This window comes from Leucoraja erinacea, chromosome 8, assembly GCF_028641065.1.
Source record: "Leucoraja erinacea ecotype New England chromosome 8, Leri_hhj_1, whole genome shotgun sequence".
Taxonomy (NCBI): Eukaryota; Metazoa; Chordata; class Chondrichthyes; order Rajiformes; family Rajidae; genus Leucoraja; species Leucoraja erinaceus.
The window spans coordinates 73,393,694-73,414,419 of record NC_073384.1 but is presented as its reverse complement, the minus strand read 5'-3'; the positions used below and the strand labels follow the sequence as shown (position 1 = coordinate 73,414,419).

The window sequence follows — 20,726 nt, the reverse complement described above, 5'->3', positions numbered from 1 at the left end:
CCGGCGGCGGCCTGTCCCACCTCACTCACAAACTCCTCTCTCCCCTCCTCACAGTAACTTGTTTATCATCTCCCCTTACCACCAGTGGCGGCCGCGGGGAGGGGGTTCAGTGGAGGCCCTGGTCTCGTCTCTCTCTCCCTCATCACTCACCCCTCACTGGGTGGCACAGTGGCCCAGTGGTAGAGTGGCTGCTCTACAGCGCCAGAGACCCGGGTTCGATCCTGACTCCAGGTGCTGTCTGTATGGAGTCTGTACGTTCTCCCCGTGACCTGTGTGGGTTTTCTCAGATAACTTTGGTTTCCTGCCACACTCCAATGACATACAGCTTTGTAGATTATTTGGCTTAGTTATAAATGTAAAATTGATCCTAGTGTGTCTATGATTGTGTGCGGTGCGGACACGGTGGGCCGAAGAGCCTGGTTCTATTCTGTATCTCAAAACTAAGCTAAATGTGCTCTTTATGGAGTTTATTACATTTGATGCTCATAATAGTCTCTAATTGAGTGGAAAAAAATCAAAAGCAATTTGTCTGCAGAACACTTGTATTCAGTCCACGTGGACAACCCAGAACATCTAGTTGTCTGTCATTTTAATTATCATGTATTACTGTGAATGGCTCGATTGTAATCATGTATTGTCTTTCCGCTGACTGGATAGCACGCAACAAAAGCTTTTCACTGTACCTCGGTACACGTGATAAAAATCTAAACTAAACTAAATAACTATCTGTTGCACTACCATTCAGTACCTTCTTCTGCCTCCAACAATGCCCAATGTAAGTGCGTTTAACAGCACTTTAATTTCCATCTTGTCTTTGGGATTTTAGTACTAGCGGAGTCAAGGGGATATGGGGAGAAGGCAGGAACGGGGAACTGATTGTGGATGATCAGCCATGATCACATTGAATAGCAGTGCTGGCTCGAAGGGCCGAATGGCCTATTCCTGCATCTATTGTCTAAATTTGGTAAGATTGGATGACTGTCCCTGTTTCTCTCAATCTAGCTGCTGGATTTTAACGTAATTGTTACCCTGATGACTTTTGGTTTTCCACCTAACATATATGCTCCGTCTGTTCTTTCCATATATTTGTAAACTGAAACTAGTTTGCTGTTTCGCATTTCCGGTTTTGATGAGTGTTCCTTGACCTGGGACGTCTACTGTCTTTCTCTCCCCGTGTCTGACCTACTTGCTGCTGCCTGCATTTTAGTTTAGTTTAGAGAGCACGGAAACACGCCTTTCGGCCCATCGCGTCCGCTCCGACCAGCGACCCCCGCACATTAACACCATCCTACACACACACAAGGGACCATTTACATTTATACCCAGCCAATTAACCTACAAACCTGTACGTCTTTGGAGTGTGGGAGGAAACCAAAGATCTCGGAGAAAACCCACGCGGGTCACAGGGGGCACGTGCAAACTCCGTACAGACAGCGCCCGTAGTCAGGATTGAACCTGGGTCTCCAGCGCTGTGAGGCAGCAACTCTACCGCTGCACCACCATGCCGCCCATTTTTTGTTTTCTTTTGTGTTTTTGATTACTTATTTCTCTCAACCTTGTTTTACAGAAAACGACCCCAGTTTCTCCATTCTAGCCTTGTAGCTAAAATACCTCATCTGTAAAGCCATCACTGTTGATTTATTTAATACTCCTTGGATCCCTTTTGGTACAGAAGGTTGGGCTGTTGTCTCAGCTTCTGGAACCCTGATTAAATTCTGGCACCCCGTGCTTTCTGTGGGGAGTTTGCATGTTCTTTTGAGGGACCAAGAGATCTCCTCAGGAATATTTAGTTTCTCCGCACAGTCCGAAGCCATTTGCATGGCAGATTACTTGGCTTCTGTAAACTGCCCCTACAGTGTAGATGAGCAGAACCTGGGACTAGCTGACGTGTTGTGTGAAGACCGGGGTTTGTGCAAATTCATTGGTAGGCCAAAGGGTCTGTTGATGTGCTCTATGACTCTGATTTATGACTCCACAATGTTAGTCAGAATTGGACACCATACTCCAGTTGTGGCATAACCAGTGATAGACACAGAATGCTGGAGTAACTCAGCGGGACAGGCAGCATCTCTGGAGAGAAGGAATGGGTGACGTTTCGGGTCGAGGCCAAGCTTGAAGAAGGGTCTCTACCCGAAACGTCACCCATTCCTTCTCTCCAGAGATGCTGCCTGTCCAGCTGAGTTACTCCAGCATTTGATGTCTATCTTCGGTGTAAACCAGCATCTGCAGTTCCTTCCTACATATGGCATAACCAGTGTTTTGTGCAGATTCAATGCAACTTGTTGATTCTATGTTCCAGATGTGAATAAATGTGAAGAATTGTTATCCTTTTTTACTGCGGGAAGTAGAGAAATGCAACAAAATCAACTGGAGTAGCATGGCAAAGAAAAGAGTTTGGATTTGTTCATTCCATATCTTGTTATGATGGCTAGTTTCTTTTTATTAAATGTGATCCTTCAGTTGCAGAGAGAGCTTAGATTATTCAACTGCCTGTGGAAGAATTGAGGATATTTTCAATTATTTTCTGTTATGCCGAAGGTTTAGTTTAGAGATACAGCGTTGAAACGGGCCCTTCGGCCACTGAGTACACCCCAACCAGCGATCACGCCCTACACTAGTTCTATCCTACAGGGGCAATTTTACAGAAGCCAATTAACCTACAAACCTGCCCGCCTTTGGAACGTGGGAGGAAACCAGAGCACCCAGGGTAAACCTACGCAGTCACACGGGGAACGTGCAAACTCCATACGGACAGCGCCTGTAGTCAGGATCGAACCCGGGTCTCTGGCGCTGTAAGGCAGCAACTCTAGTCAGTCTACCCCATGTTGTACCGTTTGATAGTAGCAGGGAAAAAGGATCTTGTGTGGCGTTCTGTCCTGTATCTTGTTGGAAGTTGCGGGCCGTCACCACTTTGGCAGTATTGATGCTGATTGGGCATTGTGAAGTCTTCTTCTTTTTATCGAGTCCACACACAAGATTAGAAGTTGTTCAGCCAGAGCTGCACACAATGGTGTCTGTCTCTGTCGCTTCTTGTCCGTGGCGGTGGAAACAGGGCCGCGACGTGAACGCTCTTTCCTTGACCCCTTTGTGAAGTCAATAATAATGCTTATAAAATTGAGAGGGAGTTTTATGGAATTCTGACACACTGAGGTTCAAAAGACAGAGATGGAAGTGCTGTTTCCCTTGGTGTCCAGAATGATGGGTCATGGGATATGAAATGTAAGACTGAGATGAAGAGAAACATCTTCATATTCAGAGAATTATGAACCTGTAGAATTCTTTACCACATAACTCTGTGAAACTATTGTAAAACTCACAATAAACCAAAGACATGTCCTTGATCACAGTATAATTATTGGGGGAAAATTGATATTAAAATTTTGGAAAAACCCAACAACCCCCACAATGAAGATGTCGGAGAGACCTTACATTTGGAAAAAGTTAGATATGTCTTAATTGACAAACCAGAATTATTCATTAGAATATGGTCTCCATTTATAGATTACTTGAAGGGGTAGATCGGACCAGCACGGAGGCCGGACTGAAGCCTGAACCCAGGACTAGATAAATAGTTATGATCTCTGACCTACGGACCTATCTCCCAAGTCGTATTATTGATAGTTTATCCTATTTCTCTAATCTATTTATTTCTATCTATCTATAAATATATATAAATAATTAGAGGCAATGTTAATATGTAACGGATAAAGGAGGATCCCAGCTACTTTGGTAACTGGGTCCCTGGAAACCTGGATACTTAATATGTAACCGTTAAACAAAGCCTGTACTGGTTTGGATTATGATATGCAAATGCCTCTAATAAAAATGTATTAAAAAAAAAAAAAGAACTCTGTCGCGACCAAGACACTGAATATTTTTGGAGCGAGAGAGAGATAGAGACAAGCTTTCGAAGGGAAGAATAAGGGATAGGCCATTTAGAATGGAGATGAGGAAAAACATTTTCACCCAGAGAGTTGTGAATCTGTGGAATTCTCTGCCTCACAAGTCAGTGGAGGCCAATTCTCTGGATGCTTTCAAGAGAGAGTTAGATGGCGCTCTTAAAGACAGCGGAGTCAAGGGATATGGGGAGAAGGTTGGAACTGATTGTGGATGATCAGCCATGATCACAGTGAATGTCGGTGCTGGCTCAAAGGGCCGAAGAGCCTACTCCTGCTCCTTTTGTCTATTGTCTGTTGGTAGGGGAGAAGAGTTGAGCAATGGTGAGATAGATGAGGGGCCATGAAGGGTAGACAGACACAAAAGCTGGAATAACTCACCAGGTCATGCAGCATCTCTGGAGAAAAGGAATGGGTGATGTTTCGGGTCGAGACTGAGTCAGGGGAAAGGGAACCTAGAGATTCAGGCTCAAAGGGACATGTGTTCCACTATTCTGTATGTTTTTGTAGATATTCGAATTCTATTAATCGCCGGATCACAGGTCATGATATTAAATCTGAGTTTTCTTTTCTAGATTGATGTGGGAGTTGTACGTATTACTCCGCTGGAGAGACCACAGATTAACCAACCATTCAAACTGGTGGAAAAGGTGGTGCGATGTGCATTCAGCTTTCGGAGAAAGCATTGCCGCCGAGGACTTGAGTAAGTTACTGACCATCTACAGGCGTTCAGTTTTGGGGACAGATTCACATGTAGCTGTACAATTGTTCGATCAAAACAATTCGGGGAAGATCTTTCACATGTTGCAGTTAGCATTGGAAACTACACATTTTTGTTTGAGAACGTGGACTTAAGGGCCTGTTCCACTTAGATGTCATTTACCCGACACCATTTACGCGTTATGGCGCACGACACGCGCGCTTTGACGCACACGTGATGCTCGTATGGTGCGCATTACACGCGCGTGGTGCGTGGTAATGTAGGCAGTGACACGCGGTTGCGCGCGGCGCCCCTGGATTTTGGGATGTACAAAATCTTTGCGCGCCATCTGACGCACAAATGGGACAGGCACTTTAGACCCGTCTTCAGACTGATTGCAACAGGGAGGAGAAAGCTAGAAGACAGGTAGGAACATGACAATGCAAATTAATAGGTGGATATAGGCAAGGGGGGAGGATGTTGATTAGACGATGATTTCAGGAAGGTAAGAGATTAAAAGTAGACAAAAAGGTGTGAGATGAAAGGAGTGAAATGTGAAATATAGCTCGAGAACTATAGAAATAGAATAGCATAAGGAAAACATGTTCAGGTTTGGACTGTTAAGCTAGAGGAGGTAGACAATAGGTGCAGGAGTAGGCCATTCGACCCTTCGAGCCAGCACCGCCATTCAATGTGATCACGGCTGATCATCCCCAATCAGTACCCCGTTCCTGCCCTCTCCCCATATCCACTGACTCCGCTATCTTTAAGAGCCCTATCTAGCTCTCTCTTGAAAGTATCCAGGGAACCGGCCTACTCCACCAAGGCAGAGAATTCCACAGACTCACCACTCTATGTGTGAAAATGTGTTTCCTCATCTAGAGGCAGATTTAATTGTGACATTAAAAAAGGAACTGGTTACATAGATAATAGGTGCAGGAGTAGGCCATTTGTCCCTTCAAGCCAGCACCGCCACCATTCAATATGAGCATGGCTGATCAGCCAGAATTCCTGCTTTCCCTCCAGATCCCATGATTCCGTAAGTCTTAAGAGCTAAATCTAACTCTCTTGGAAACATCCAGTGAATTGGCCTCCACTGCCTACTGTGCCAGAGAATTCCACAGATTCACAACTCTCTGGGTGATAAAGTTTTTCCTCACATGCAGTTGGATGTGTATTAGCAAGGGAGCGCTGCATTGCTATTTGTATAGTACAGATATAGCACCCAACGGACCAAGGTCTCCCACCTTGCCGTGAACAACCTTTGCCACCCTGTGTTTAAATAATTCCTGCTTGTGTTGATGACCCCCTCGTAGCTACATTCAGATACCAGCCCTGTGCATGGTACTGATTGTAGATCAGGAGTGAAACGCAAAACTGATTAAAGCATAAAGGAGCAACTGCTCGCTAAGTGACATAAACCCACACGTGGACTGCGTTTAGACTCAAAATGCTGGAGTAACTATGCGGGACAAGTAGCATCTCTGGAGAGAAGGAATGGATAACGTTTCGGGTCGAGACCCTTCTTCAGACTGAGGGAACTCTGCAGTTGCTGGTTTGTACAGTAGACACACATAATGTTTGGGACAAAGACCCATCATTTATTTATTTGCCTCTGTACTCCACAATTTGAGATTTGTAATAGAAAAAATCACATGTGGTTAAAGATTTAAGATAGTCACGACCATTCTCTGAGAACCAAATCACAGGCACTCCGTTTCTGATGTATTTTTAGGCTAATCAGGTAACACCTGTTTATGGTTTTTTTTCCCCCATCACACTGAGGTAAGGTTATGTAAGGTATGTATTTCTCATTCCATGGATACTGCCTATTTCCAGCGTCTACTTTAGCATTTTAAACACAGGGTTTTTAATTCTTGTCCGAATACAGTAACTTTTTTTTTGCGTTTGTTGTTTGTCTTTTTGCGTTTGTCTTTTTTTTTTCGTCGTTTGTCTTTTTGCGTTTGTCGTTTGTCTTTTTGTGTTTGTCGTTTGTCTTTTTTGCGTTTTTGCGTTTGTCTTTTTGCGTTTGTCGTTTGTCTTTTTGCATTTGTCGTTTGTCTTTTTTGCGTTTGTCGTTTGTCTTTTTGCGTTTGTCGTTTGTCTTTTTTGCGTTTGTTTTTTTTTGCGTTTGTCGTTTTTCTTTTTGTCGTTTTTCTTTTTTCGTTTGTCTTTTTCTTTTGTCGTTTTTCTGTTTGTCGTTTGTCGGTTGTTGTCTTTTGGCGTTTGTCTTTTGGCGTTTGTCGGTTGTCTTTTTGCGTTTGTCGGTTGTCTTTTTGCGTTTGTCGTTTGTCATTTTGCGTTTGTCGTTTGTCTTTTTGCGTTTGTCGTTTGTCTTTCTGGGTTTGTCGTTTGTCGTTTGTCTTTTTGCATTTGTCGTTTGTCTTTCTGCGTTTGTCGTTTGTCTTTCTGCGTTTTGTTGTTTGTCGTTTGTCGTTTTCTTTTCTGCATTTGTTGTTTGTCGTTTGTCTTTTTGCGTTTGTCGTTTGTCTTTTTGCGTTTGTCGTTCGTCTTTTTGCGTTTGTCGTATGTCGTTTGTCTTTTGTGTTTTTGCGTTTGTCGTTTGTCTTTTTGCGTTTGTAGTTTGTCTTTGTGCGTTTGTCGTTTGTCTTTTTGCGTTTGTCTTTTTGCGTTTGTCGTTTGTCTTTTTGCGTTTGTCGTTTGTCTTTTTGCGTTTGTCGTTTGTCTTTTTGCGTTTGCGTTTTTGCGTTTGTCTTTTTCGTTTGTCGTTTGTCTTTTTGCGTTTGCGTTTGTCTTTTTGCGTTTGTCGTTTGTCTTTTTGCGTTTGTCGTTTGTCTTTTTGCGTTTGTTTGTCGTTTGTCTTTTTTCGTTTGTCGTTTGTGTTTTTTTTGCGTTTGTCGTTTGTCTTTTTGCTTTTGTCTTTTGTCTTTTTGCGTTTGTCGTTTGTCTTTTTGCGTTTGTCGTTTGTCTTTTTGTCGTTTGTCGTTTTGTCTTTTTGCGTTTGTCGTTTGTCTTTTTACGTTTGTCGTTTGTCTTTTTACGTTTGTCGTTTGTCTTTTTGCGTTTTTCGTTTGTCTTTTTGCGTTTGTCGTTTGTCTTTTTTCGTTTGTCGTTTGTCTTTTTGCGTTTGTCGTTTGTCTTTTTGCGTAGTCTTTTTGCGTCGTTTGTCTTTTTGCGTTGCCGTTTGTCTTTTTGCGTTGTCGTTGTCTTTTTGCAAAAAACGACAACCGACAAACGCAAAAAGACAACCGACAAACGCAAAAAGACAAACGACAAACGCAAAAAGACAACCGACAAACTCAAAACGACAAACGACAAACGCAAAACGACAAACGCAAACGACAAACGCAAAAAGACAAACGCAAAAAGACAACCGACAAACGCAAAAAAAGACAAACGACAAACGACAAACGCAAAAAGACAAACGCAAAAAGACAACCGACAAACGCGAAAAGACAACCGACAAACGCGAAAAGACAACCGACAAACGCGAAAAGACAACCGACAAACGCGAAAAGACAACCGACAAACGCGAAAAGACAAACGACAAACGCGAAAAGACAAACGACAAACGCAAAAAGACAAACGACAAACGCAAAACGCAAAAAGACGACGCAAAAAGACGACGCAAAAAGACAAACGCAAAAAACGACAAACGCAAAAAGACAAACGACAAACGCAAAAAGACGACGCAAAAAGACAAACGAAAAACGCAAAAGACAAACGACAAAGACAAAAAGACAACGCAAAAAGACGACGCAAAAAGACAACCGACAAACGCAAAAAGACAACCGACAAACGCAAAAAGACAACCGACAAACCGACAAACGCAAAAAGACAACGCGACAAACGCAAAAAGACAACCGACAAACGCAAAAAGACAACCGACAAACGCAAAAAGACAACCGACAAACGCAAAAAGATGACGCAAAAAGACAAAAAGACAACGCAAAAAGACAAACGACGACGCAAAAGACGACGCAAAAAGACAAACGACAAATGCAAAAAGACAAACGACAACGCAAAAAGACAAACGACAAACGCAAAAAGACAAACGACAAACGCAAAAAGACAAACGACAAACGCAAAAAGACAAACGCAAAAAGACAAACGACAAACGCAAAAAGACAAACGACAAACGCAGAAAGACAAACGACAAACGCACAAAGACAAACGACAAACGCAGAAAGACAAAGACAAACGACAAACGCACAAAGACAAACGACAAACGCAAAAAGACAAACGACAAACGCAAAAAGACAAACGACAAACATAAAAAGACAAACGACAAACGCAAAAAGACAAACGACAAACGACAAACGCAAAAATACAAACGACAAACGCAAAAATACAAACGACAAACGCAAAAAAAGACAAACGACAAACGCCAAAAAGACAAACGACAAACGCCAAAAGACAAACGCCAAAAGACAAACGCCAAAAAAAGACAAACGACAAACGCCAAAAGACAAACGACAAACGCCAAAAGACAAACGACAAACGCCAAAAGACAAACGACAAACGCCAAAAGACAAACGACAAACGCCAAAAGACAATCGACAAACGCCAAAAGACAATCGACAAACGCAAAAAGACAAACGACAAACGCAAAAAGACAAACGACAAACGCAAAAAGACAAACGACAAATGCAAAAAGACAAACGACAAACGTTTTTTGCGTTTTGTTTTGTCTTTTTGCGTTTTTTGCGTTTGTCGTCTTTTTGCGTTTGTTTGTCGTCTTTTTGCATTTGTTGTCTTTTTGCGTTTCGTCGTCTTTTTGCGTTCGTCGTCTATTTGCATTTGTCTTTTTGCGTTTGTCGTTTGTCTTTCTGCGTTTGTCTTTTGTCTTTTGTCTTTTTGCGTTTGTCGTTTGTCTTTTTGTCGTTTGTCGGTTGTCTTTTTGCGTTTGTCGTTTGTTGTCTTTTTGTCGTTTGTCTTTTTGCGTTTGTCTTTTGTCTTTTTGCGTTTTTCGTTTGTCTTTTTGCGTTTGTCGTTTGTCGTTTGTCTTTTTTGTCTTTTTTTGCGTTTGACAAACGCAAAAAGACAAAAGACAAACGCAAAAAGACAAATGACAAACGACAAACGCAAAAAGACAACCGACAAACGCAAAAAGACAAACGACAAACGCAAAAAGACAAACGACAAACGCAGAAAGACAAACGCAAAAAGACGACGCAAAAAGACAAACGACAAACGCAAAAAGACAAACGACAAACGCAAAAAGACAGACGACAAACGCAAAAAGACAAACGACATGCGCGTTCTGCGTTTGACTTTCTGCGTTTGTCGTTTGTCTTTCTGCGTTTGTCGGTTGTCTTTTTCGTTTGTTGTCTTTTTGCGTTTGTCGTTTGTCTTTTTGCGTTTGTCATTTGTCTTTTTGCGTTTTTCGTTTGTCTTTTTGCGTTTGTCGTTTGTCTTTTTGCGTTTGTCGTTTGTCTTTTTGCGTTTGTCGTTTGTCTTTTTGCAAAAAGACAAACGACAAACGCAAAAAGACAACCGACAAACGCAAAAAGGCGACGCAAAAAGACACGCAAAAAGACAAACGACAAACGCAAAAAGACAAACGACAAACGCAAAAGAACGACAAATGACAAACGCAAAAAGACAAACGACAAACGCAAAAAGACAAACGACAAACAAAAAGACAAACGACAATGCGTTTGTCTTTCTGCGTTTGTCGTTTGTCTTTCTGCGTTTGTCGTTTGTCTTTTTGCGTTTGTCGTTTGTCTTTTTGCGTTTGTCGTTTGTCGTTTAAGCTAGGTGAGTTTTTTACGACAAACGCCAAAAGACAAACGCCAAAAGACAAACGCCAAAAGACAAACGACAAACGCCAAAAGACAAACGCAAAAAGACAAACGACAAACGCAAAAAGACAAACGACAAACGCAAAAATGCAAACGACAAACGCAGAAAGACAAACGACAAACGCAGAAAGACAAACGACAAACGCAAAACGACAAACGCAAAACGACAAACGACAAACGCAAAAAGACAAACGACAAACGCAGAAAGACAAACGACAAACGCAGAAAGACAAACGACAAACGCAGAAAGACAAACGCATCGTCTTTTTTGCGTTTGTCGTTTGTCTTTTTGCGTTTGTCGGTTGTCTTTTTGCGTTTGCCGGTTGTCTTTTTGCGTTTGTCGGTTGTCTTTTTGCGTTGTCGTTTGTCTTTTTTCAAAAAGACAAACGACAAACGCAAAAAGACGACGCAAACGCAGAACGACAAACGACAAACGCAAAAAGACAAACGACAAACGCAAAAAGACAAACGACAAACGCAAAAAGACAAACGACAAACGCAAACGACAAACGACAAAAAGACAAACGACAACACGCAAAACACGTTTGTCGTTTGTCTTTTTGCGTTTGTCGTTTGTCTTTTTGCGTTTGTCGGTTGTCTTTTTGCGTTTGTCGTTTGTCTTTTTGCGTTGTCGTTTGTCTTTTTGCAAAAAGACAAACGACAAACGCAAAAAGACAAACGCAAAAAGACAAACGACAAACGCAAAAAGACAAACGAAAAACGCAAAAAGACAAAATGACAAACGCAAAAAGACAAACGACAAACGCAAAAAGACAAACGACAAACGCAAAAAGACAACCGACAAACGCAAAAAGACAACCGACAAACGCAAAAAGACAAACGACAAACGCAAAAAGACAAACGACAAACGCAAAAAGACAAACGACAAACGCAGAAAGACAAACGACAAACGCAGAAAGACAAACGACAAACGCAGAAAGACAAACGACAAACGCAGAAAGACAAACGACAAACGCAGAAAGACAAACGACAAACGCAAAAAGACAAACGACAAACGCAAAAAGACAAACGACAAACGCAAAAAGACAAACGACAAACGCAAAAAGACAAACGACAAAACGCAAAAAACGTTTGTCGTTTGTCTTTTTGCATTTGTCGTTTGTCTTTTTGCGTTTGTCGTTTGTCTTTTTGCGTTTGTCGTTTGTCTTTTTGCGTTTGTCGTTTGTCTTTTGGCGTTTTTGTCGTTTGTCTTTTGGCGTTTGTCGTTTGTCTTTTGGCGTTTGTCTTTTGGCGTTTGTCGTTTGTCTTTTGGCGTTTGTCTTTTGGCGTTTGTCTTTTGGCGTTTGTCTTTTGGCGTTTGTCGTTTGTCTTTTGGCGTTTGTCGTTTGTCTTTTTGCGTTTGTCGTTTGTATTTTTGCGTTTGTCGTTTGTCTTTTTGCGTTTGTCGTTTGTCTTTTTGCGTTTGTCGTTTGTCTTTTTGCGTTTGTCGTTTGTCTTTCTGCGTTTGTCGTTTGTCTTTCTGCGTTTGTCGTTTGTCTTTCTGCGTTTGTCGTTTGTCTTTCTGCGTTTGTCGTTTGTCTTTTTGCGTTTGTCGTTTGTCTTTTTGCGTTTGTCGTTTGTCTTTTTGCGTTTGTCGTTTGTCTTTTTGCGTCTTTTTTGTCGTTTGTCTTTTTGCGTTGTCGTTTGTCTTTTTGCGTTGTCGTTTGTTTTTTTGTCGTCTGTCTTTTTGCGTTGGTTGGTTTTTTTTTTGCGTTTGTCGTTTGTCTTTTTTTTTTGTCGTGTGTGTGTCTTTTTGCGTTTGTCGGTTGTCTTTTTGCGTTTGTCGGTTGTCTTTTTGCGTTTGTCGGTTGTGTTTTTGCGTCGTCTTTTTGCGTTGTCTTTTGCGTTTGTCGTTTGTCTTTTTGCGTTTGTCGTTTGTCTTGTTTGTCTTTTTGCGTTTGTCGGTTGTCTTTTTGCGTTTGTCGGTTGTCTTTTTGCGTTTGTCGGTTGTCTTTTTGCGTTTGTCGGTTGTCTTTTTGCGTTTGTCGGTTGTCTTTTTGCGTTTGTCGGTTGTCTTTTTTGTCGTTGTCTTTTTGCGTTTGTCGTTTGTCTTTTTGCGTTGTCGTTTGTCTTTTTGCGTTGTCTTTTTGCGTTTGTCGGTTGTCTTTTTGCGTTTGTCGTTTGTCTTTTTGCGTTTGTCGGTTGTCTTTTTGCGTCGTCTTTTTGCGTTGTCTTTTTGCGTTTGTCGTTTGTCTTTTCGCGTTTGTCGTTTGTCTTTTTTTTGCGTCGTCTTTTTGCGTTTGTCGTTTGTCTTTTTGCGTTTGTCGGTTGTCTTTTTGCGTTTGTCGGTTGTCTTTTTGCGTTTGTCGGTTGTCTTTTTGCGTTTGTCGGTTGTCTTTTTGCGTTTGTCGTTTGTCTTTTTGCGTTTGTCGTTTGTCTTTTTGCGTTTGTCTTTTTGCGTTTGTCGTTTGTCTTTTTGCGTCGTCTTTTTGCGTTTGTCTTTTGTCTTTTTGCGTTTGTCGTTTGTCGTTTTTGCGTTGTCGTTTGTCTTTTTGCGTTTGTCGTTTGTCTTTTTGCGTTTGTCGGTTGTCTTTTTGCGTTTGTCGGTTGTCGTTTTTTGCAAAAAGACAACGACAACGCAAAAAGACAAACGGCAACGCAAAAAGACAAACGACAACGCAAAAAGACAAACGACAAACGCAAAAAGACAAACGACAAACGCAAAAAAGACGATGCGTTTGTCTTTCTGCGTTTGTCGTTTGTCTTTCTGCGTTTGTCGTTTGTCTTTTTGCGTTTGTCGTTTGTCTTTTTGCGTTTGTCGTTTTGCGTTTAAGCTAGGTGAGTGGGCAACAACTTGGCAGATGAAATTTAATACTAATAAATGTGAAGTCATTCACTTTGGGAAAAAAAATGATAGGGCAAGTATTTTTCTAAATGAGGAGGAGCTGCGTTGTAATGCAACGCAAAGGGATCTAGGGGTATTAGTACATGAATCACTGAAAGTTAGTATGCAGGTGCAGCAAGCAATCAGGAAGGCCAATGGAGTTTTGGCCTTTATTGCTAGGGGGATTGAGTATAAAAACACGGAGGTCTTGCTGCAGCTGTACACAGTATTAGTGAGACCACATTTGGAATACTGTGTACAGTTCTGGGGTCCATACTTAAGAAAGGATGTACTAGCCCTGGAGGCAGTGCAGCGAAGGTTTACAAGATTAATTCCTGCAATGAGGGGATTGACATATGAGGAAAGGTTAAGTAGGCTGGAACTCTACTCTTTGGAGTTTAGAAGAATGAGAGGCGATCTCATTGAAACATATAAGATCGTGAGGGGCCTTGATCGGGTGGATGCACCGAGGATGTTCCCAATGATCAGGGAAACTAGAACTAGGGGACATAGTTGCAGAATAAGGGGGGGCTCTTTTAAAACTGAGATGAGGAAGAACTTCTTCACCCAGAGGGTGGTTAATTTATGGAATTCACTGCCCCAGGGAGCAGTGGAAGCAGAAACTTTAAATATATTTAAGACAAAAAATAGATGGTTTTTTAGCTGCCAAGGGGATAAGGGGCTACGGGGAGAGGGCAGGGATATGGACCTAGGTATGGTTAGTATAGTAAGACCTGAGTGATCTCCTGGACAAGTGTCGATCGCCTGGATTGGGGTCGGAGAGGAATTTCCCGGATTTTTTTCCCGAATTGGACCTGGGTTTTTATCCGTTTTTTTGCCTCCCCCAGCAGATCACGAGGTTCTTGGGGTGGAGAGGGGTGATAGCGGTATAAGGGGGAGGGTAGTGTCTTGTGTTCTGTGTCTTGTGTCTACTGTTTGTGGGTAAGTGTGTCTGTTTAGTGTTCAGCCATGAGCGAATGGCGGTGCGGGCTCGACGGACCTGGTGGTCTACTTTCGCACCTACTTTCTATGTTTCGTTTGTCGTTTGTCTTTCTGCGTTTGTCGTTTGTCTTTCTGCGTTTGTCGTTTGTCTTTCTGCGTTTGTCGTTTGTCTTTCTGCGTTTGTCGTTTGTCTTTTTGCGTTTGTCGTTTGTCTTTTTGCGTTTGTCGTTTGTCTTTTTGCGTTTTTCGTTTGTCTTTTTGCGTCGTCTTTTTGCGTTTGTCGTTTGTCTTTTTGCAAAAAGACAAACGACGACGCAAAAAGACGACGCAAAAAGACAAACGCAAAAAGACAAACGCAAAAAGACAAACGAAAAAAAAAAAGACAAACGACAAACGCAAAAAGACAAACGACAAACGCAAAAAGACAACCGACAAACGCAAAAAGACAAACGACAAACGCAAAAAGACAAACGACAAACGCAAAAAGACAAACGACAAACGCAAAAAGACAAACGACAAACGCAAAAAGACAAACGACAAACGCAGAAAGACAAACGACAAACGCAAAAAGACAAACGACAAACGCAAAAAGACAAACGACAAACGCAAAAAGACAAACGACAAACGCAAAAAGACAAACGCAAAAAGACAACGCAAAAAGACAAACGACAAACGCAAAAAGACAAACGCCAAAAGGCAAACGCCAAAAGACAAACGACAAACGCCAAAAGCGACAAACGCCAAAAGACAAACGACAAACGCAAAAAGACAAACGACAAACGCAAAAAAACAAACGACAAACGCAAAAAGACAAACGACAAACGCAAAAAGACAAACGAAAAAAGGTTTTTTGCGTTTTGTCGTTTGTCTTTTTGCGTTTGTCGTTTGTCTTTTTGCGTTTGTCGTTTGTCTTTTTGCGTTTGTCGTTTGTCTTTTTTTTGCGTTTGTCTTTTTGCGTTTGCGTTTGTCTTTTTGTTGTTTGTCTTTTTGCGTTTGTCGTTTGTCTTTTGGCGTTTGTCGTTTGTCTTTTGGCGTTTGTCGATTGTCTTTTGGCGTTTGTCGTTTGTCTTTTGGCGTTTGTCTTTTTGCATTTGTGTTTGTCTTTTTGCATTTGCGTTTGTCTTTTTGCGTTTGCGTTTGTCTTTTTGCGTTTGTCGTTTGTCTTTTTTTGTCTTTGTCTTTTTGCGTTTGTCTTTTTGCGTTTGTCGTTTTGCGTTTGTCTTTTTGCATTTGCGTTTGTCTTTTTGCGTTTGCGTTTGTCTTTTTCCGTTTGCGTTTGTCTTTTTGCGTTTGTTGTCCTTTAGCGTCCGTAGTCTTTCGCCCTTTGTCTTTTTCCGGCTGTCGTTTGTCTTTTTGCGTTTGTCATTTGTCGTTTGTCTTTTTGCATTTGTCGTTTGTCTTTTTGTCGTTTGTCTTTTTGCGTTTGTCGTTTGTCTTTTTGCGTTTGCCGTTTGTCTTTTTGCGTTTGTCTTTTTGTCGTTTGTTTTTTTGCGTTTGTCGTTTGTCTTTTTTCGTTTGTCTTTTTGCGTTTGTCGTTTTTCTTTTTGTCGTTTGTTTTGCGTTGTCGTTTGTCTTTTTGCGTTGTCGTTGTCGACAAAAATGCCGGAGACACTTAGCGGGTGAGGCTGAGAATATCCTAGTTAATAATAAATTATAATGTAAGATATTTTATTAAGTAAAGATTAATTTGACTTCTTGGGGTTTTGAATAAACTGAAGCTTTATAATTCTGTGCTGTCGAGGAGCTGGGTAATCCGGAAGTTGGCCTGGATTCTAGCTGCTCCTATAGTGCATCCAAGTAAAATACCATTGGCAATGGTGGGAGAGGATGTATTTCCTGAGAAGATGGTAGCTTCTGTAAACAGGAACTTCTGGTTGGTAGCTGACATCGATGATTATATTGTGAAGACAGAATTGTAAATGTTGGGCTTTTGACTAACTTCCTGGTGTTTCGAATGTGATCAATAGTTTGTGATTGATTTAACCATTGTATCACAAGTGTATTATATCAGTGACATGTATACTTTGAATGGGTAGAGCCTGTGATTAATTTGTATTAAATGTCATTGCTGTACAAACATGTGTCTACGTTTCCAAAATGCTGTATGTCTTTGTTCATTAGAGTGGTAGCTCAGGGGAGTTAAGTATCTGTTGCATACTTGACGTTGTATCCCTGGCACTCTCACCGGCTAATGATCAGTAAAGCTTGTGTTGGTTTACCTAACCTATTGCGGGTTGTCTGTTTTAAGAAAAGAACCTTAACAAGGCAGCATCTATGGAGCGAAGGAATAGGCGACGTTTTGGGTCGAGATCCTTCTTCAGAGTCCTTCGCTCCATAGATGCTACCTCACCCGCTGAGTTTCTCCAGCTTTTTTTGACTACCTTCGATTTTACCAGCATCTGCAGTTCTTTCTTAAACATTAAATTTGCGATGATGTGTTAAGATTTATCACTAATCTACGACTGCGTAATTTAATGTTTTCTAAATTTCTCATGCAACACTGAAATTGCAGGTTATATTTTTACGTTTAAAAATCTTTTGCTTTTTTCTAGAACTCTATTTCCTGAAGCACAAAGATTACAGCTAACGGAACAAATGTTTGATGCTGCTGATGTCGACCCGACACTGTGCCCGACACAACTTTCTATACCACATTTTAGGAATCTGTGCGATGCATACAGCCTGCTGTGCAAGGAGGATGCAAATCTCTTTACGTATAACTATCGGGAAGAATTAGGACACAAACGGCTTTATCGGAAAGATAAATCTCACAGGGATGAGAAAGAAAAGAGAAAATTACTAACTTTGGAAACCACTGCTGCATAAACATCAATCTGAAAGATACTGAAATCTGGAAATAATTATCCCTGATTCTTATAACGTGCAAGTTTAATCAGTGATCAAATTGAAAGTTCTGGGAACAAATGCTGTAAAATGACTGGCACTGATATTAATGCTAGCTTTGATTTTTTTTTTTCAATAATGGCCTCTGTCAGACTGCTGTGGAGTTCCAAGTTTGTTGTTAAAGATTTTTTGATCACAATGAGATAAAAGAAAGCTAATTTGATTAGATAGACACAAAATGCTGGAGTAACTCAGCAGGACAGAAGGAATGGGTGACGTTTCGGGCGAGACCCTTCCGACTGTTCATCCCAACCCTTCTATCCAAAGTTGCTACCTGTCCCTTTGAGCTACTCCAGCATTGTGTGTCTATCTTCGGTGCAAATCAGCATCTGCAGTTTCCTCTTACTCATTAATTGGATCTAAATGAGGTACAATGTGCTTTGCATAAATAAATAAATGCGTAAATAAATATTTGCTGTTGATGGCATCAGAAGGAAATGAATTATACACAGCTTCTTGCAGATGCTATGCATATTTATTTAACATTGAAGTACTTTCTGCATGTTTAATGTCAAGTAGTCATTCACCAGAATATAAAAGATAACGCATTAAAAAGCAATATTACAATGCAGTTATAAAATTACAATATACACAACCTCCAATATTTATAGACAAAGAAATTAAGATATCTAAATCAAGAGTTTGCTAGCATGGAGAGGAATATACCAAAGCTTGGAAGGCCAAAGACAAAGCTAAATAAGTGGAGTCCCTTGTCAGACCAGCAAAGGTCAACGTTGGCCAAATAGATAAAACAAAAACACACCCAAACACACGTTTGGTTCTTCAGAAACTTAAAATCGGACACAATGTAACAAATATTGATCATTATTCTGGTACTAATGTAAACCATTATTTTCCATCTATAAATAAAACTGAGATTTACAGCCTTTTAAAATAAGCAATTTTACTTTTATTGAAAATATTAGTTTTTTGTGTTCAAAACCTGCCTTTTTTGCAAACCTAATATAAAACTAGTGTCTTGTGGAAGCCAAACTTTATTGTCCATAATGGATAATAAATAATTTGACTTCTGTACTTAATATTTTCTTGAACGAAAATGTTTTTAAACATCTACATTTCTGAGGCTGACCGCCGTCTTAGTGCACACAGCGGTAAGACAAACGGAACACTGGTTTCTTCTAACATGCTCCTGCAGTCTTTAATTTAAAAAAAACAAGTGGACAAAACAGTAAAGTCTGAAGTGAAGACAGATAAGAAACTAACTTCAATTCTGGTGAATTCCAAAGCTCATTTGGGTGCTGCCGTTTACAATCTAAGCTACTCCGTTACTTTCGATGTTTTCATAGAAGCACTCTTCATTAACGGCAGACGTCAGGCTCTGAATGCTAAACTCCCTTTCCAGTATAGAATTCAAATCAACATTTGCACCGTCAGATTGGCTATCCAGAGATCGGTCGTGCTTATGCATTGCTAACAGATTCCCTTTGTTCTTCTTCGCACTGTTACTTTTTATTTTGATTGGAGAAAAGTGACTTCGCCTTAGGTGGGGATGATCTATTTGTTCTGCCTCTTTGGAATCTGTTTGGTGGCTGGGCACCTGCTCCAAAGCAGCTTTGGTATCAATCTGCATCTTCTCAAACTCTACCTCAATTTCATCTGTCAAAGTCTCACTCTTGGATTCACAAAAGTCATCTTCATCACTTAAAATGTCCGATTCCTTTACTTCATCTTCGTGGCCACGGTGGTTCTGCTTTGTAAACGAAAGACAACTATGTTCCAGTCCACTCTCTGAGGTGTGGCAGCCACTGCTTAATGTTCCACTGCTCAGGCTACATTCATCCGAATCAACAGCGTTGTGCCTTTCAGTATCTTGACACCAATGCTTAGGCAACTTTGAGGCTCGAGTTGATCCTAAGCAAAGAAACAGCAAATTGTTACAATTTGAAAAACTACTAACTAATTATTGATTAGACACGAATGGAACAACAGGATACAAGCTAGATTGAATTTTAAGACAACATACAGGATTACAATTTGAGACCCGAAATGTCACCCATTCCTTCTCTCCAGAGATGCTGCCTGTCCCGCTGAGTTACTCCAATATCTTGTGTCCATTACAATTTGAGAGATTTCTTGCACTTTATTTCAGTGAACTTGGGAGGCCTCACTGTATTCACTGATTTTCAGACTTAATACGCCAAAGATAAAAGCAGTAGGTTGGAAAAAATTCTAAAAATAATTAGTTTGTTTGGAGAACAGGCCCTTCGGCCCACCAAGTCCACACTGACCGGTGATCCCTGCACATAATGGTGAAAAGAGTTTTTTTTTAAAGAATAAGTGAACGTACTAGCCCAAAATCATATCATATTCTTTCATCACATACAGAGTGTCCCCCGAGCAAAATTCTACACACTTACAAAAGTAATTTTTATCCTAACATCTCAAAAATTGCATCCGAGTGGTTTGGATGCACAATGAGTAATGGGCCTGCCCCAGTTAGGCCAATTTTTTCAGCGACTGCCAGCGACTGTCACAGTCGTAGCAGGTCGCCGTAAAACCAGCGACTGGACTCCCCCCGAGTCGACGTCAAGCTACGGCAAGTTACCGACAACTGGTGACCCATTAGGACGTCCATCTACGACCACACAGGCGACAACTGAAATCAAACTACATCCACAAGCTACGACCAAAGACAATTCAGTCGCTGGTACCGGTCGCCAGTTGATGTCGGTAGTTGATAATGGAATTCACCGAAGTCAGCATCGGTGACAACCAAGGACAGCACCTACATCAGGAGAAGTCACTGGCATCAACCCACTGTCGCTGAAAATTTTTGAACGTTGAAAATCCAGCGGCATTCAGAAAGATGCTACGACTCTTTGGACGACTGAGGATACTACTCACAAACATACAGGCAACACCCCCGGCGACCATGTGGCCTGTAGTCGCCTAAAAAATAGCCTAAGTGGGACAGGCCCTTAAAGTTGCATGTTTTCAAGATGGCCAACTTTGCCTCTTACCTATTTTAGCTGAGGATGGCACTCTGGTTCTCAGAGCGAACAAATGCTCCCTGTTTATTTTCTCAAGTGGTCCTTCTGACTTGGTCATGTGACGACGGACATTTTCCCTCAGTATTGAACGAATCACTTTAATGACATTTGTTTTACTCTCGGGATCGCTGCGGATAGTGGAAAATAAAAGTGACAACGTAAACACATATTGAACTTCACCTTCAGAGCAATTTGGATTTCAAAGTAATCGGCACAAATCTTTGAGAGGGCACATTTTAGCAGAGTTAGGATCCAGACTGTGTGCAAATCTGCATTGGTAGGAAAGGTAAAACTTTATGGCAGTGATGAGAAAAATTAGAGGCAACTTTTACAAACTATATAGCAATACTGTACAGGTGAGACCAACATAAGACCTGGACAGAGCAAAGATTTCTTGGACCAGGAGGCTTAAGAAAGAATTGATTAAAATGTATTTTGGTAAGAGGTGGCAGTAACCCAGGGAAAATGGTTTAAAATAATGGTCAGTGGGCAAATTAAAGGGGCAATTATTCTCTATACCTCACTTGGAGGATGGAATCAGTCTAGTCTACCCGTTGATTTCTCTGCAGAACAAGGGGTCACAGTTTAAGGATAAAGGGGAAATCTTTTAGGACTGAGATGAGAAAAACATTTTTTACACGGAGAGCGGTGAATCTGTGGAATTCTCTGCCACAGAAGGTAGTT

At 41.2% G+C, this 20,726-nt stretch overlaps 2 protein-coding genes across 2 annotated transcripts in view; one reads left to right on the top strand and one right to left on the bottom strand.

Annotated features, from left to right (window-relative positions):
- LOC129699849 (dimethyladenosine transferase 1, mitochondrial-like) overlaps positions 1-17,469 on the top strand; it is a 47,973-nt gene extending 30,504 nt beyond the window's left edge. Inside the window, 2 exon segments of the mRNA XM_055639984.1 lie at positions 4,472-4,599; positions 16,680-17,469. Coding sequence (XP_055495959.1) covers positions 4,472-4,599; positions 16,680-16,953 — 402 coding nt within the window. The 3' untranslated portion in view covers positions 16,954-17,469.
- A 15-nt stretch (positions 17,470-17,484) lies between these two features.
- Positions 17,485-20,726, bottom strand: part of LOC129699890 (rho guanine nucleotide exchange factor TIAM2-like) — a 153,904-nt gene continuing 150,662 nt past the window's right edge. The window contains exons 26-27 of the mRNA XM_055640028.1: positions 20,013-20,170; positions 17,485-18,903 (exon numbers count right to left, since the gene is read on the bottom strand). Of these exons, the coding sequence (XP_055496003.1) occupies positions 18,305-18,903; positions 20,013-20,170 (757 nt within the window). The 3' untranslated portion in view covers positions 17,485-18,304. The remainder of the gene's footprint in view (positions 18,904-20,012; positions 20,171-20,726) is intronic.